We start from the raw sequence: 16111 nt of genomic DNA on the forward strand, positions 1-16111 counted from the left end.
AGCCAGGAACAGAGACTCTTCTTAGCGTCAGATCCTTCTCACACTTCAAATCTTTTTTTTTTTTTCCTTTTCTTTCTTCTTCTTCTTGTTTTTTTTTTTTCTTTTCTTTTTTCTTTTTCAGGAAAAGATTAGTCCCTTTTAAGGGCATGTGCAATTTGACCAGTATAATCTCCTTTTCTTCAAGTGAACTGATTTGGAACCTTAGTAGATCTACCAGGTCCTTTTACAGCAGCACTAAAATTGATGTTTGAAGAACTGGGAGAAGGAGTCTGTACACCAAAGGGTGGGTATTCCGAGGGTCATCTCAGAATTCCGCCTACCACCGTGAAGAATAGGGAGAGGGGAGGGTAGACAGGGAGAGTCTAGCTGGGCACATTTGAAGGACTGTGGAGCCATTAACCATGGCTGAGAATACAGAAGGTAGAGGAGTTTTGGCGGGAAGGTGAGTTCAAATTTAGATACGTGAGGTAAAGAGTTTAAGAGAAAAAAAATCTCAAGTAATATTTTGTATGTAAGTATGTCTCCTGCCAGACTTATAGGGGCAGAGCCCCCATAGTATTTTCTTATTCAGGAATTTTCATCTATTGATGAAAAAGAAGTAAGTTATGAAAAGGAACTGAGCTTAGGGACCATGGGGATGAAAGTAGTATACTTTATAAAAATATTTTGTTCATCTCAGCTATCTGAAAGTTCTAAAGAATATTCTCTAACTCATGATGGGTTATAAAATGTGCCTGAAAATGAGGTACCAGATTTTTATTCTCTAATTTTTCAAGAGAACCTGGCCTCAAGTTTTCATTACAGTTGGTATTTCTACCTCATGGCAGGAAATGGCAGTCTTCTGGATAACAGCTTTGCATATTTCTGCCACCTGAAGCTCTCAGTGTGGAGAGTTAGAAGGCTAATTTTCCTTTTTTTTTCAAGAACCTATCTGTAAGTCTAAAATATCAACTGTGTGGAATAGCACTTCCAGAGACTACCAAATGGCCTTCCATTGTCCAGCTAAATAAATTGTTATTGTTTCTCCCACCTTCCCACAAATTATTGAGATGCCAAGCATTGCAGACAGGAGAGAGGAGCCCACTATAACCAAACCTTTTCTGCATTCATCCTACCAAGATTGGGATGCAAGGGCAGACAAACTTAAGGGCAGGTAAATACAATGAATCTAACCAATATTTTAGAGATATGTGTGAAGTGCTAGAGAGCTCCACGGATGGAAAGGAAGGTCAAAATCCAGCCAGTGGATGGATCATAAAAGACATTTTATACCAGGATTGTGTTGTGTTGTGTTATAGATGCCTGGCAGCTAAGTCTCCAAGAGTATGTGTGGTTTTATTCGTTCAAAATTTGTCTCATTTTTTATACAACTTTATTGAGGTAAACATTATTTAAAGTGTAATTTGATCAGCTTTGGCAAATTCCTGTGAAATTGTTACCAAAATTAAAAATAATGAACATATCCTTTAACCCCAAGAGTTTCCTCACACCTTTTATAATACCTCTCTTCCTTTCCATCTCCATACTCTGAATGCTATCATTACAAATTACTTGGAACTTTCTATAAATGGAACCATACATGATGTTCTCTTTTCCTGTTTAGCTTTGTCCATTCAACATAATGGTTTTAAGATTCTTCCATATTGTTACATGTTTCATTAGTTTACTCTGTTCTGGAGTTCTATTCCCTTCTATGGATATGTTAGAATTTATTTATCCTTTTGCCTGCTGATGGACATTTCGGTTTCCAGTTTGGGGCTATAACAAATAATACTGAGGTGAACGTTTGTGTAGCTGTCTTTACATGAACATATGCTTTTGTTTCCCTTTGATGGATATCTAGAAGTAGAATGACTACAATATATGATAAAAGTATGTTTAAATTAAGAAACTGCCAAATCGTTTTCCAAAGCAGCTTACCATTTCTCCTTCCCTTCAGCAATGTATGGGAGTTCCAGTTCCTCCACGTCCTTGCCACAATGTGACTTGGTCAGTCTTTTTAATTTTGGTCAACCTAATGGCTGTATAGAAACTGTGGTTTCAGTGTGCATTTCCCTGTTGATGAGTTACACTGAGCATCTTTTATGTGCTTATTGGCCATTTATATATTTTCTTTTGTGAGGTGCTCACATTTTTTGGCCCATTTTTAAAACTTTTGAGTTGTAAGACATCACAACAATTTAAGCAAGAGAGTATTCTAATCAAATTTATGTTTTAGAAAAATCACTCAAGCAGGGAATATTGAGGATGAATCACAGCAGGGCCAGACTGAAGAAGAGCCAACTGGAGGGGGGGATTGGAATAGGTCCAGCAAAGGATGCTACAGTACTTCCCAGTGGGTTAAGAAGAGATGTCTCTGAGATAGAACTGACAGGTGCTGGTGACCACTTTTACATGAGGGTTAATCAAGGAAATCTGACTCACCTGGAAATGAGGGTTTAGCATTCAAGCGGAAAACAACCACCACCAAATTCCTGTGTAGTGCTCACCATGTGCCAAGAACAGTTCTGAGCATTATCAAAAATACTGACTCAGGATTGATCCTCGTAACAGTCCTAATGAGGTGGGCATTACTATTATCCATACTTTTCAGAGGAGGAAACTGAGGCAGAGAGTGAAAAGGTGTCATGCCTGTAACGTACAAACAAAAAAATCGCAGTCAGCGTGAATAAATGTATGGAAGACAATATGGATTAAAGGATAGTAAAACATGGTTCTGGAACCAGGCCCCACGGAGCTCAGATGCTATATCTACCATATGCTGGTTGCATGACCTTGGGCAAGTTTCTTAGACTCTGTGCCTCTCTCTTTTCTTTTTTGTAAAACAAGGATACCGCTTTTGTTTGGGTCTGTGTGAGCAGTAAATGAGGAAGCGTGTTTCTAGAACAAATTATGTGCCCAGTGAATGTTAGCACTCGTCCTACTTTCCAATAGATGTAGCCGTAGGGGTGAGTGAGATGGTCAGGGAAAGCCTGGAGAAAAGAAGGACAGAAAAAAGATGTAAACCAAAGCAGAGCTCCCTTGGTGACAGCATACGAGGAATAAAGGAAAGGGACTGGGAGCACCCGTGAAAACAGTGACATTCACTATAGATCAGGATTCCAAAACAGGGCATGGGTGAACGTCACGCATTTCCAGCAAGGGCGCACCGGTGAAATGTCTTAGCTCCTACGCTAGAACAAGGTACACGTTTTACAAAATACAGCACTCTTAGGATATATTGTAACCAAAGTTGAGATGTGATATTTGTGAGGCATTCATTCACTTTTTAAAGCTTGAACTGTAAAAGTAGCATGTGCTCAACAAAAAACCAATTTGAATAAAACAGATTCAGGAGACTCTAGAAAGCGAGAATCTTCAGTTCCTACACGCCCCTCGGGGCTCCACCAGTACTAGTTGGTTTGGACCTTTCTAGATCATTTGATGTATGCCTTCGTACACAAGAATGTAGCACCTTCAGGTTAATAGGTACAGTATACTAAAACAGTACAAAAACCCTCATATTTTTAAATAGTGTGTTAATAATCAAAACTAGATTATAATGTTTATCGTTCTCTTACTGATGATAGGTTGATTATAATTTTTTCTGTGGTAAATTCAATTGCAGTTAACGCTCCAGTGTAAACAGGAGCATGCAAATGAAACTGTCTGGTCTAAGGGCATGTGAATTTTAAATTGTGATGGAACTGCAAAATTGCCCTCCAAAAATGTTTTAGCAATTTGAAGCCATAATAGTTAATATTTATTGAATATTTACCAGACGCAAACACTATACTAAGGGCTTTATGTACAGCATCTCAACAAACTCTGTTGGGTGCGTCTTATCATTATGACTTTCGTTTGGTAGATAAAGAAATGAAGGCCTGGGAAGGATGAGTGAATTGAATGAGGTAACATGGGTGAGAAGTCATGGAGCAGTGATGTGAACCCAAATCTTTAGTATTGTCTGTAAGTTGTGCTGATTCTTTTACTTATCACTATTGGTTTTATTTATGCCTTCCTCTTTCATCGATTCATTTTCACTGCTAGAGTGCATCTTTGAATCTTTCTTCCAGGAAAAATATGGGGATGGTAAATAGGTCTAAGTTCCTGTATGTCTAAATGAGTTCATTTTATTGTCACTCTTGAATGATAGTCTGGTGTGAGCAGTGGCTGGTTATAGACTTCTAGGTTCATACCCATTTTTCCCACAAGACATAATGTGTCCTTTGTCATCTGATACCCTGTTGCACATGAGATGTTTGATGCCTGGTAGATTCCTTTTTCCTCCCCCACTCCCTCTCCTCCTTCTTTCTTTCTCTCTCTTTCTCATTATGGGATTCTCTCTCTATTGCTGAGGTTTATACATTTTCAAAAGAAATATCTGGATCTTTAAATCTGAAGACCTATCTTTCATTTAGGGAAGATGGGAGATCCTACTAGGTAGATAGGTATTGGCTCTCTTGGATCTGTTTTCCACATCTCAATATTTTTTCTCAATTTGCATCCCTATCCTTTTAAAGTTATGTTCTAGGGAAATCTATTAGCTTGATTTTTTAATTTGATATTTAGGTCTGCAGTAATGTCTGTCATTTTATTTAGCCCTATTAGATATTTTTTGAAAATATTTCTGACCTTAAAGATCTTTCCTAAACTTCAGTGGCCTATTTATAGCAGTTGTATCTGCAGGGACACTAGTTTATGTTCATTTATATACCAATCATATAAAAATATAATATTAAATCAGGATGAGCATCAAAATTAAAGGAGTGTAAAATAGGTGGGATTTGAATGGCCAATGCATCCAGTAATCAGCCCTATCATACTCGGTGGTCCCTTTCTATAAGAGAAATTTGGTATCGGCTCTTTTGCTATCCTGACATGAAATCCATGGATCATGTAATCTGCAGAATCAAGAAGAAACCCCATTCTAATGTAAAGGAGAAATCAAAGGGAAACAATTGAGCACAGAATATGCATTTTGACACGTACAGACTCAAGCAGCTCTTCTCTAAAGATAGCGGTAGTCAGGGGCATCTGGGTGGTATGGTCGGTTGAGGGTCCAACTCTTGGTTTTGGCTCAGGTCAGGATCTGTGGTCGTGATCTCAGGATCATGAGATGGAGCCCTGCGTCCATTGGGCTCTACACGGAGTCTGCTTAAAGACTTTCTCTCCCTCCCCCCCTGCCCCTACCACCCTTACCCCCACCCCCAGACTCTCTTTCTCTCTCTCTTTCAAATAAGTAAATGAATTTTTTTAAAAAAGATAGCAGTAGTCAAATGCACACAGTCACTGCACGTGCCACGGCAAGGCCTATGCACTGACGTGAGGCACAGAGGCCACGAGCACTCTTGCCATTAGTGACACAAGGTTCCAGAATGATGAAGAACTCATACTACGTTGTGAAAAGAACGAAACACAATCTTTTGATTTACATGGTAGTGCATTCCTGGAAAATTCAGTGTATATTATAACCTAGCCAAAATAGCACTCATGTCCTCATTTCCCAAGTTGCTTGAGCCAATGTTTTTTATTTTTTTCCCTCAGAAAAGCTTTTAAGGCGACAAATGTTCCCAAGTTCAGTTTTAGTCCTACTTCATAGATTGAGAGAGCTTCATTGTTTTCTGAACAATCTGCAGTTTCCTTTTCATTTCCTCAGTGATCAGAATACTTATGAATTTTTCACAAAATTTTTCTGGGTGTTTTTTCCCCCCTTTGGTTTCTGTTTGTCATTTATTTTCAGTTCTGTGGGACCGTGGTGATAAAATGTAATTTGAAGTATTTGGAGATTTTGGAATTTAATGAGGTTTTGCTTGAGGCCTGCTTGAGGATTGTGTTTCATCAGTGCTCAGTGGGGCTCTTCAATATCAGATGTAACGTCACTTTGCAGGATAAAGCGTTCTTTCCATGGCTGTGAGATCAGCCAGAGATATTAAGACATGTGGACCTTCTACAGCCATTTTCTTCACAGTCTAAGAGTTTTAGAAATAACCAGGTAATGTGGTTTTGTTGATTACGTTTTTCAAGGTTTTGCTTTTATGTCTTCTGTCTGTGCTCTTCCTTTTGTGGCTTGTACCATTGATTATTACAGGAGGACGTTTTGACCCAATTAATAAACATTAAATTCATTTTGATATTATTGCCTCCTTTGCTTTCTCTTTGTTTGCATCTGCCTGGCTTATTGTTGCCAGTCCTTTTACTTATGCTGTATAGCTTCTCTTTAACATTTACAGTAATTATATTGTTCTGTAGCCATGGTTATTTAAATGTATTCCTATCTATTTAGATCTCTTCTATGTTCACGTACTAATTAATTGAGTGCCTGGGGCAGGGGTGCTTGGGTGGCTCTGTTGGTTAAGGTCCGACTCTTGGTTTCTGCTCAGGTCATGATCTCAGGATCCTGGGATCAAAGCCCTGTGTCAGGCTCTGCACTCAGCATGGAGTCTGTTGGAGATTCTCTCTCCCTCTCCCTCTGCTCCTCCCATTCATGGCGTTCTCTCTCTCTCTCTCAAATAAATAAAATCTTTAAAAAAAAAAAAGAGTGCTTGGGGCAGAGTAAAGGCTCGACAGATGGAGTATTTGATACTACTATTGCCCACATCAAGTTACTAACTTTGTTCAGAATGTAGACCCACAAGCATGATAAATTTGTACATCCAAAAACATAAAAACAACTTTCTCCAAGCTTTAAGGTTAAAATCTCATCCATATTGTGGAGGAAAAAAATGGAACCCAAGAAGAATATAATTTAAATGTAGTCTCTTGCTTTGGCCCACCCCTATAGGTTCCAGAAATTTCTTTTAAAAAAGATTTTAAAAAGATTCCAGTATAGCAGACATACACTGCTACGTTAGTTTTAAGTGTTTAGCGGTGACTTGACAACTTTGTAATGCTGTGCTCACAAGTGTAGCTACCATCTGTTACCATACAACGCTATTATAATACCATTGACTACATTTCCTATGTTGTGCCTTTCATCTCCATGACCTATTCACTCCATAACTGGAAGCCTGTGTCTCCCTCCCCTTCCTTCATTTTGCCCACACCCCCACCCTCCCCTCTGACAACCATCAGTTTGTCCTATGTATTTATGGATCTATTACAGCTCGTTATTTTTTGTGTGTGGTATTTTTTTAGATTCCGTATAACTGAAACATATGGTATTTGTCTGTTTGACTTATTTCACTTAGCATTATACCTTTTCAGTCCATCCATGTTGTCACAAGTGACAAATTCTTCTTTTTTATGGTTGAATAATATTCCAGTGTGTGTGTGTGTGTGTGTGTGTGTGTGTGTGTGTGTGTGTACACATCACTGTTATCCATTCATGTATTGATGGACACTTTGGTTGCTTCCCTGTGTGTGTGTGTGTGTGTGTGTGTGTGTGTGTGTGTGTACACATCACTGTTATCCATTCATGTATTGATGGACACTTTGGTTGCTTCCCTGTCTTGGCTGTTGTAAATAATGCTGCAGTTAACATAAGGGGTGCATATATTTTTTCAAACTAGTGGAATTACTGGACCATATGGCATTCCTATTTTTAATATTTTAAGGAGCCTCCATACTGTTTTCCACCATAGCTGAGCTGATTTACATTCCCACCAACAGTGCACGAGGGCTCCTTTTCCCCCATATCCTCGCCAACGTTTGTTATTTCTTGTTTTTTTTTATTCTGGCCATTCTTATGGATATAAGGTGGTATCTCATTTGATTGGTATTTCTCTAATGATTAGTGATGTTGAGCATCTTTTCATGTGTCTCTTAGCCATCTGTATGTCTCTTTGGAAAAATGTATGTGTAGGTCCTCTGCCCATTTTTAATTGGATTACTTGTGGGGTTTTTTGTGTTTGGTTGTATAAGTTATTTATGTATTTTGAATATTAACCCCTTATCAGATATATCATTTGCAAATATCTTCTCCCATTTGGTAGGTTGCCTTTTTGTTTTGTTGATGGTTTCCTTTGCAGTGCAGAAGCTTTTTATTTTGATGTAGTCCCAATAATTTATTTTTGCTTTTGTTTCCCTTGCCTGAGGAGACCTATCTAGAAAAATGTTAACACTGAGGTCAAAGAAATTACTGCCTATGTTTTCTTTTAGTTTTATGGTTTCACATCTCACATTTAGGTCTCTAATTCATTTTGAGTTTATTTTTGTGTTTGTAAGAAAGTGGTTCAGTTTCATTCTTTTGCATGTAGCTGTCCTGTTTTCCCAACACCATATATTGAGGAGACTTCTTCCCCATTGTATATTCATGCCTCTTTTGTTGTAGATTAATGTACTGTGTAAGTGTGAGTATATTTCTGGGCTCTCTAGTTTTATAAAATCATTTTTTCTAGTTCTGTAAAAAATGCTATTGGTATTTTGATTGGGATTGCACTGAATCTGTAGATTGCTTTGGGTCATGTGGACATTTTAACAATATTAGTTCTTTCCATTTGTGTCATCTTCAATTTCTTTCATCAGTGTATTTTTATAGTTTTCTGAGTACAGGTCTTTCACTCCTTGGTTAGGTTTTCACCTAGATATTTTATTCTTTTTGGTGCAATTGTAAATGGAATTGTCTTAAAATCTCTGCTAGTTTGTTACTAGTGTCTAGAAACACAAGTGATTTCTGTGTATTAATTTTGTGTCCTGCATCTTTATTGAACTCACTTATTACTTCTAATATTCTTTTAGTAGTTTGGGGTTTTCTATGTAGAGTATCACGTCATCTGCAAATAGTTTTACTTCTTCCTTACCAGTATGGATGCCCTTGTTTGTTCTTGCTGTGGCTCGGACTTCCAGTACTAAGTTGAATAAGTGGTGAGAGAGGACATGCTTGTTTTGCTCCTGACCTTAGGGGAAAAGTGCTTAGTTTTTCACCATTGACTATGATGTTAGCTGTGGGTTTTTCATAGGTGGGCTTTTATTATTTTGAGGTATGTTCCCTCTAGACCCGCTTCTTAAGAGTTTTTAACATGATTGGATGTTGAATTGTATCAAATGCTTTTCTGCATCTATTGAGATGATCATATGATTTTTATGGTTCCAGAGTGTTTTCCAGTTCAATCACTATGTCACTCCAGGGCATGAGACAGCTGAGTGGAAAGACCACCTTTGGTAAGTGAAAGGGAAGAGTGGAAGTGGCCCGAGTTACTCACAGCTGCTGCTTTCCAAGTAAACAGCCTAACAGTGACATACACCATCAGAACATTTATAATTTTCTCAGTTTTATTAAGATATAATTGACATTTAATATTGTGTAAGTTTAGGGTATAAAATGTGATGAATTAATACATGTATGTATGGGGAGAGGATTACCACAGTCAGGTTAGCTAGCACTTCCAACACCTCATATAATTACCTTTGTGTGTGTATGTGCGTGTGGTGATAAAATCTACTCTTAACAATATTGTATTATGTACTTGAAAGTTGTTAACTATAGTCCGTATGTTGTACATTTGATCCACAGAATTTATAACTGGAAGTTTGTACCTTTGACCAGGATCTCCCCATTTCCCCTACGCTCTAGCCTGGGCAACTACCATTTTACATTCTGAGTTTGCCTTTTTCAGAATCCATATATAAATGAGAACATAGTTATTGCCTTTCTCAGACTTATTCCATTTGGGCATATGACCCTCAAAGTTCATCCATGTTGTTGCAAAAGGCAGAATTTCCTTCTTTTTCATAGATGAATAATATTGGGGTGTGTATTTCCATTCTTGATCCGTTCATCTGTTGATAGATACTTGTTTCCTTGTCCTGCCTATTATGAGTAATGCTGCAATGAACTTGGGAGTATAGATATCTCTTTGAGATGGTGATTTCATTTCTTTCAGATATATACCTATAAGTGGAATTGCTGGATTATAATGCTGTTCTGTTTTTAATTTTTTAAGGAACCTCCACACAGCCTTCCACAGTGGCTGCACCAATTTATATTCCCACTAACAGGCCATGAGAACCTTTCTTGTGTATTCAGAAATTAGTGGAAGGAGGTCCCAGGACTGGTTCAACAGTTCAATGCTATTATGGATTTAGGATCTTTTCTTTTTTCTACTCAGTCATTCTACAAATTGGCTTTTATTATCCTCTGGTTTAAGGTTGAGATTATGGCTGTCATATTGGCAAACCTCACAAAATAACTGGAGTACCTCAAACAGAAAGGATGGGGACAAGGACATAAAAGATCTTTTACCTCATGCAGTTGTTTAATCTTTGACAAAGTAAATCAGGGGAACAACTCTTATTCATAGCTCTCCAACAGATGATATTACCTGGAATTGGGTAGCAACCAACTCAGGTTAATCCCTGCAAAGCGCATACTGTCTTGATTCATCACTAAGGACCGGGACTCAGGCAGACTAAACAGAATTGCATATTATGCTATACAAGTATGCTTCTGATAACAGCCACTTTTTGTGGATCAACCAGTTCTTACAGGCCTAGTTACACCAAGTTATATTTGACTTAAAGCAACAGTGTTTTGAGAAAATTATAAACTGTGCATGCACAAAAAGGGTAAACCCTTTCCAAATTACCAAATCTCATGTTTCCAGCTCTGGGTCAAGTGATAGCAACACCAGGAAGCACAATGCAGTGAAGACAGCGTGGTTGCAGGGACGCGGACCCTGATTCCAGTACTCATCAACGTCGGTCACTTTGGGCAAGGTACTGAAGCCCTGCCCCTCACTTTTCTCAGCTGTAAAATATGAAGGTATTATCTTTAATGTAAAGGAGCTGTGAGACTTAAATGAGACACTGAATGGAAATCATACAGATGTCTGATGACTAGTAAGTACAGTTTGGTCGGCAGTGGTTGGTCGTGCATCGGAGTGTGTGTGTAAGACAGCTGTTTCAAAAAATACTCCCTGCCCTCCGGGAGCTTGTGGGTAAGGGAGCAAGCATTTGGAAAGGAAGTATGGTAGCAGAAGAAAGGGCATTAATACAATTAATACAATTAATTGGGGCATTAATACAATTAATATCGATTCTTGCAAATCGATATAAGTTATATTGCATACCAGTGGCTAAAAATAAAAATTTGTTCACTTCCCTACTGAGGATTACTTAATTGGGTCCTGATGTATCACTTGGAAGTAATGGATGTTTTTTACATAATAAAACCGTCACAGAAATTATTAGGAAACTTCCAGTGAATTTCCTAATGGAGAACCGTTTATATGGGGTGATTATTTATAGAGCTATTTTAAAATTGTGTGATGTGAGAATAATCACTATAACACAGGAGTTCACAGTTATTGAATATTTCTGTCCCAGGTTTTGCTCCAAGTACTTCACATGGATCAGTTCTTCCATACTCACAATGATCCCGTGAGCTAAGCAGAATTATGATGTCCATTTTCCTGATCAGAGGGGTTAAATGACTGTCTCAAGGTTGCAAATCTGGTAACAGGCAAAGCCAGAATTTGAACTCAGGAAGTGCAGCCCCAGCTCCCCTGCTCCCGACTGTTACCCTGTACAGTCTTTCAGTGGAAGCAGGGCTGGGGCTCACTGGCTCAACTGCTGAAGCAAGGCCAACGCAGATGAGCTCTCGTATCTAAGCAGGTGGCAGTTTGTCCTCGTGCACAGCTAGATAAAAAAGTTTAGTTTTGCCTAACTGGAATTCAGGAACAGGACGTGGATAATGTTCTAATTCCTGATGGGGAGGAGTGGGAGAAGGGACGATCCCATCACGGATGGGCCCAGATCGTCCACCCCCCTTCATTCCTCCATATCTTTGAATGGCTGCACTGTATGGATAGGAGCAGGACAAGGGAATTCCATCTCTCCAATAAATTATTTGATGGAAACAAACATGAAGTTTAATTTTAGACATGGCAAGTTCAAACTGAACCACTTGGTATAACAGAATTTGTTTTACCCTGGGAAACGATACCATAAATAAATACCCAAGCGCAAGAACAACTGTGCAAAAGTACACACGTAATTTGAAGATACTTTATTAAGATCAAAGGTTTTCCATTACATTTATTTAGAAATCCTTACTAGTCAAAAAGAAAATAAATAATAGAAATCTAGATCTTCAAGAAGATTTTAATAACAGTTTTGTTAATCTATGAAGATTACAGGTTTGTCAATTTTAAATTATTACGATTTAGATACATTCAATCATTACACAACACCAGGAATGTCAGCCTTAAAGATACTAAGAACATCTATATGAGTAATTAAAGCAACAGGAAAAAATATCTCCATTTCACCTTTTTAACTGACTCTAATTTGGTAATCATAGGAACATAGAATTTCCTGATCTCAGATTTTAAATATGTGGACTGAAAAATATAAACAAACATTGCTCCTCTCTCAAATACTGGCTGACACTGTCTTGGGAGCTGGCCGAACTAGCACAGTGAGGAGCACCGTGCCCGTCTCCTTGCTGGAGGAGGTCTGGGTGCAGACACGAGAGTCCAGGGCTTCTGCAAGTTACCAACAAGCCCCGGCACTGCCTAACTCACTTTGAACCTAATCTCTAAACATCAAAATGGCTGCATCAATATCACTTGCAAAGCCATGTAGCTAATAAAAGATTTCTCAAATTGTTAGGATGCCCCTTTTCGTTAAAGAAAAAAAAAACAAAAAACAAAAAAAGAAAACAAAAAAACCAAAACATTGTTCAGTTCTAGTGTGAAAAGGGAGAAAGATCTGGGCAGTTGTATTTTTACATAACACCCCATCACCACCAACAGCCAAAAGGACTCTCTTTCCACCACATTACACTACCCTCTACCCCCACGGGAAAGAATTCAGTTGGACTGCCTAAATTATTCAGACAATTGCCTAGATAATTATACGTTTTCCATTACTCTTTGTACAAGAAGTTTTGATTTAGAGGAGGTTTTAGCCAGGGTTCAAAGAGGGGTCTATTCTACCCAAACTCTCCGTGTAAGACTTGTATTTTCTTAGCGCAGCCATACAACTTTAAAGTATGGCAGCCCTCTTCCCCACTCTTTTAAAAAACTAAATGGCTTGCTGTTGAGTTTATAAATATAGAACTCACTGTCTGGACCATGTTAAGTAACATTTCATCTGATTGTTTTAGTGTTGAGTGTGTATCAAAGGCCACTGCAGTAGTTTTTGTCTGTTTCTAATATGAAATTTGACGGGTCTGAAGGAAATCCAGTGGATAACGCTACCAACTGTACGGGCGCTTATAACACTTGTGGGCTGTCTGTATACGAACAAAGGTCAAATATTTACATGGAATGTTGACCCTGACTTATAAAACTACTCTTTTAAATTATGACATCTTTACATACAATTTATTTTATGAATAGCTCCATTTGATAATTAAAAAAATATGCGTTTCAAAGATTTCATAAATATATAAAATTTCACTACATTCTATTTTTCTTTAAACATGACATCTAAACTCTCTTTACAAATCAACAAAAAATATTTTCTGTTTGAAAGTCACAGATGCAATGATTTTTGATTGGCAGGGTCTTACTACATGCAAGAATGGCAAGACATGTTCTCAACTTGCAGACCTTTCTAGTATCTTGAGCTATGTGATTTATTTGCTGAAGTTCAGTAGTAACAAAGAAAAATGAGAGCCCATCTAAATATTTACAATACAAGAGTCTTTCTTAAAATTCTTTAAAAATGGTTAAGATTAGGATGGTACCTGACCAGTGTTGAGAATTATTTTGATGATGAAGAGGTAAGTTAACATTACACAGAAAGTTTTCCAAAATATATCTTAGTTCAATTTAAATACATGATCAATTGCACATGTGAAAAATGATCACATTTTAACTGTATCAGTAACATGTAAAACATCTACTTTTAGAATAGGAATCACAGTCTTAAAATTTATTGGATAATGATCCTGAGGATGTACAAATAAAAATGTCCCTTGTAATCGTTACCCCCTTACACCTTATCACCAACCTTACAAAGTACCATAAGGAAAGGCGTTTAGTTATATATATAATCATTTTTAAGTCTTATCTTCCCTCATTAAATATTCAGTCACTGATATGATGTAGTCCTACGAGGCCTTCTCAAGCTATAACATGCAGGCCACTCACTAAGGCAAATGTGTCATAATTCCCTCAAGAAAGATTTTTAAATACACTCTAACTATATTGTATAAATGTAAGAAGAAGGTTGCGCTTTTAGACTAGTAAGAGGGCGCCTTACTGTCAGCCTAGTGAACCTCTAGTGACCCGTCCAAAGAAGAGCCACGCTGTCCTGTTTGCCCGGAGCTGCTCAAGGCAGCTAATACCCTCAACTGTTAACGTACAAACTTGATGGAGGGACCACGTCTGAGACCCGCCGAAGCACTGAACTCCGTATCAGTTCTCTAGCTGTTTCTCTCTAAAAAGTCCAACCTCATCTTGGAGATACAGCTGTATATTAAAGACAACCAGAAGGTTCAAAGCTCTGCTCAAAATACAGTACTGTGCACATTCAAATATTGTGTTTGGAGTAAGGCTGGAGAAAGACACAAACAAAACCAACATTCAGTTTTAAGCAAGACTGCACATCTACAACGGTGATAGAGATGAAAAAACCCGACCTCCAGAATGGTACCTGATTTCATCACACACTCTACAAAAAAGAGGACCGTGGGAATTTCCCTTAGTTATGAATGTAACCAGCTCACGGGAACCCAGTGGGCTTCTGTCTCTAATTTGTCAAAAGTTGTTTTTAGCTCATTGAATGCCACGGTGAGGTCATCATTTACTATAATTTTGTCAAAAAGATGACCATACTGATTTTCCATTATCTGTGCAGATTTAATCATTTCCTGAAAGTCTTCTTCCTGCAAAAGGAAGTATTAAAAAAACTTTGGTTAACCAGGCAATTTTATCACTTTCCATGGACGCAGACATTTCCACAACTGGCTTATCAGATGCTCTCCTGTGTTTACTCTTTCAGCCACAAATGAAAATGACCCTCTGGCCCTGCAAGTTCTTCAGACGTCGTAACTGCTAATGCTCTCTCAATCTGCTTGTAACTCAGCGGCTTGGACAGAGTTCCCACCTTCCGTGAATTGCAGGATTACCACTCACTCGTCATTACAGGGATACGTCAGTCAATATAATATGAAGTCTACTCACAGAGGCACAGAAAGCCGTTACAGTGCCATCACCCAAAATGTACGTACCCGAGTACGATCCTGCCTGGGTCGCGTTCTGGATCACAGCATCGCCCACACCGTGTCCCCCGAAGGCTCCCGCCTGCGCCCGTGATCCCACGTACCACTTACATCGTCTCACGGAGCATCACCGTACTTACTGTAAAAGGCTTTGCAGCACCTTGGTCATCTCTGCTTGAAATAATCTTTGCATTTTTTCTTGTCTCCCTCAAGCGCTCTATTGATGGAGGCTTTATAAATATCACGTAGGGCTTAAATTCTAGGGTCCTTAAATGCTTCACTGTCTGCAAGGAAGAAGATACGTTTTTATTTCTTTATAACGTCATGAGTGAATTTTACAGTAAAACCAAAGTTTCTTTCAAAGGAGAAAATTCCTTAAAATTATCTAATTAAGGCCAGTAGTTCTTTCAATATATTATTCAATCAGTTGTTGACAATTAAATGTCATAATTCTATACCCCTGAAAAAATGTTGGAGAATGGAAGTTGCCTTTTAAAATGTTTTGAAACATGTCATAATGAACAGAAGCAGCTAAAAATATCATAAAACTGATTTTTAAATCAAATACTCAAAAGATGCTATGAGTTAAATAACTCTGCACATGAAAGTCTTCCAAACATCCCATCTAAGCCTCTTCCTGATCTCAGGTAGGACTCTGTCATTCTGTCTCGTTTGCCATTCTGTCCTTTGGAGTGTCCTAAAAGGGCAAGCGTCTGCTTTCCATGAAGCTTGTCAACACTCTCCCATCAAAATATCTTACATAATTTACGCTGTGCTTCTGAGGACTCAGCTGCAGTTGAGGGGGAATGGTAAAAGGGTGGGGGTGTATCACCTCTTGACCTGTGTGTCAGGGCCTCCCCAGAATGTGAGTATAAACCACGAACTCCCCTGCAAGGTTATGGCGGTGGTGGGGGCGGGGCCGGAGTCTCTGTCCGCTAGACCCACGCTGAGGGAGCGGGACACGACTAGCCCCAGCACACTGGCAGGGAGACGCTGCATGAGCAGGAGTATCCTACCCGT

The 16111-nt window shown here is 38.6% G+C and overlaps 1 protein-coding gene and 1 long non-coding RNA gene across 4 annotated transcripts in view; one reads left to right on the forward strand and one right to left on the reverse strand.

The window, feature by feature from the left end:
• The window catches only part of LOC105239594, a 33117-nt gene that overhangs the window by 16728 nt on the left and 278 nt on the right, over positions 1-16111 (forward strand). Inside the window, exons 2-4 of the long non-coding RNA XR_002143649.2 lie at positions 9014-9081; positions 10524-10635; positions 14872-15092. This is a non-coding gene — a long non-coding RNA (uncharacterized LOC105239594). The remainder of the gene's footprint in view (positions 1-9013; positions 9082-10523; positions 10636-14871; positions 15093-16111) is intronic.
• The window catches only part of MPP7 (membrane palmitoylated protein 7), a 297751-nt gene continuing 294199 nt past the window's right edge, over positions 12560-16111 (reverse strand). For all 3 annotated transcript variants that reach the window (XM_034643997.1, XM_034643996.1, XM_011230637.2), the window contains 2 exons: positions 15232-15375; positions 12560-14755 (listed from right to left, as the gene is read on the reverse strand). In XM_034643997.1, coding sequence (XP_034499888.1) covers positions 14576-14755; positions 15232-15375 — 324 coding nt within the window. In that variant the 3' untranslated portion in view covers positions 12560-14575. The remainder of the gene's footprint in view (positions 14756-15231; positions 15376-16111) is intronic.

This window comes from Ailuropoda melanoleuca, chromosome 15 (genome assembly GCF_002007445.2).
Source record: "Ailuropoda melanoleuca isolate Jingjing chromosome 15, ASM200744v2, whole genome shotgun sequence".
NCBI classification, from domain to species: Eukaryota; Metazoa; Chordata; class Mammalia; order Carnivora; family Ursidae; genus Ailuropoda; species Ailuropoda melanoleuca.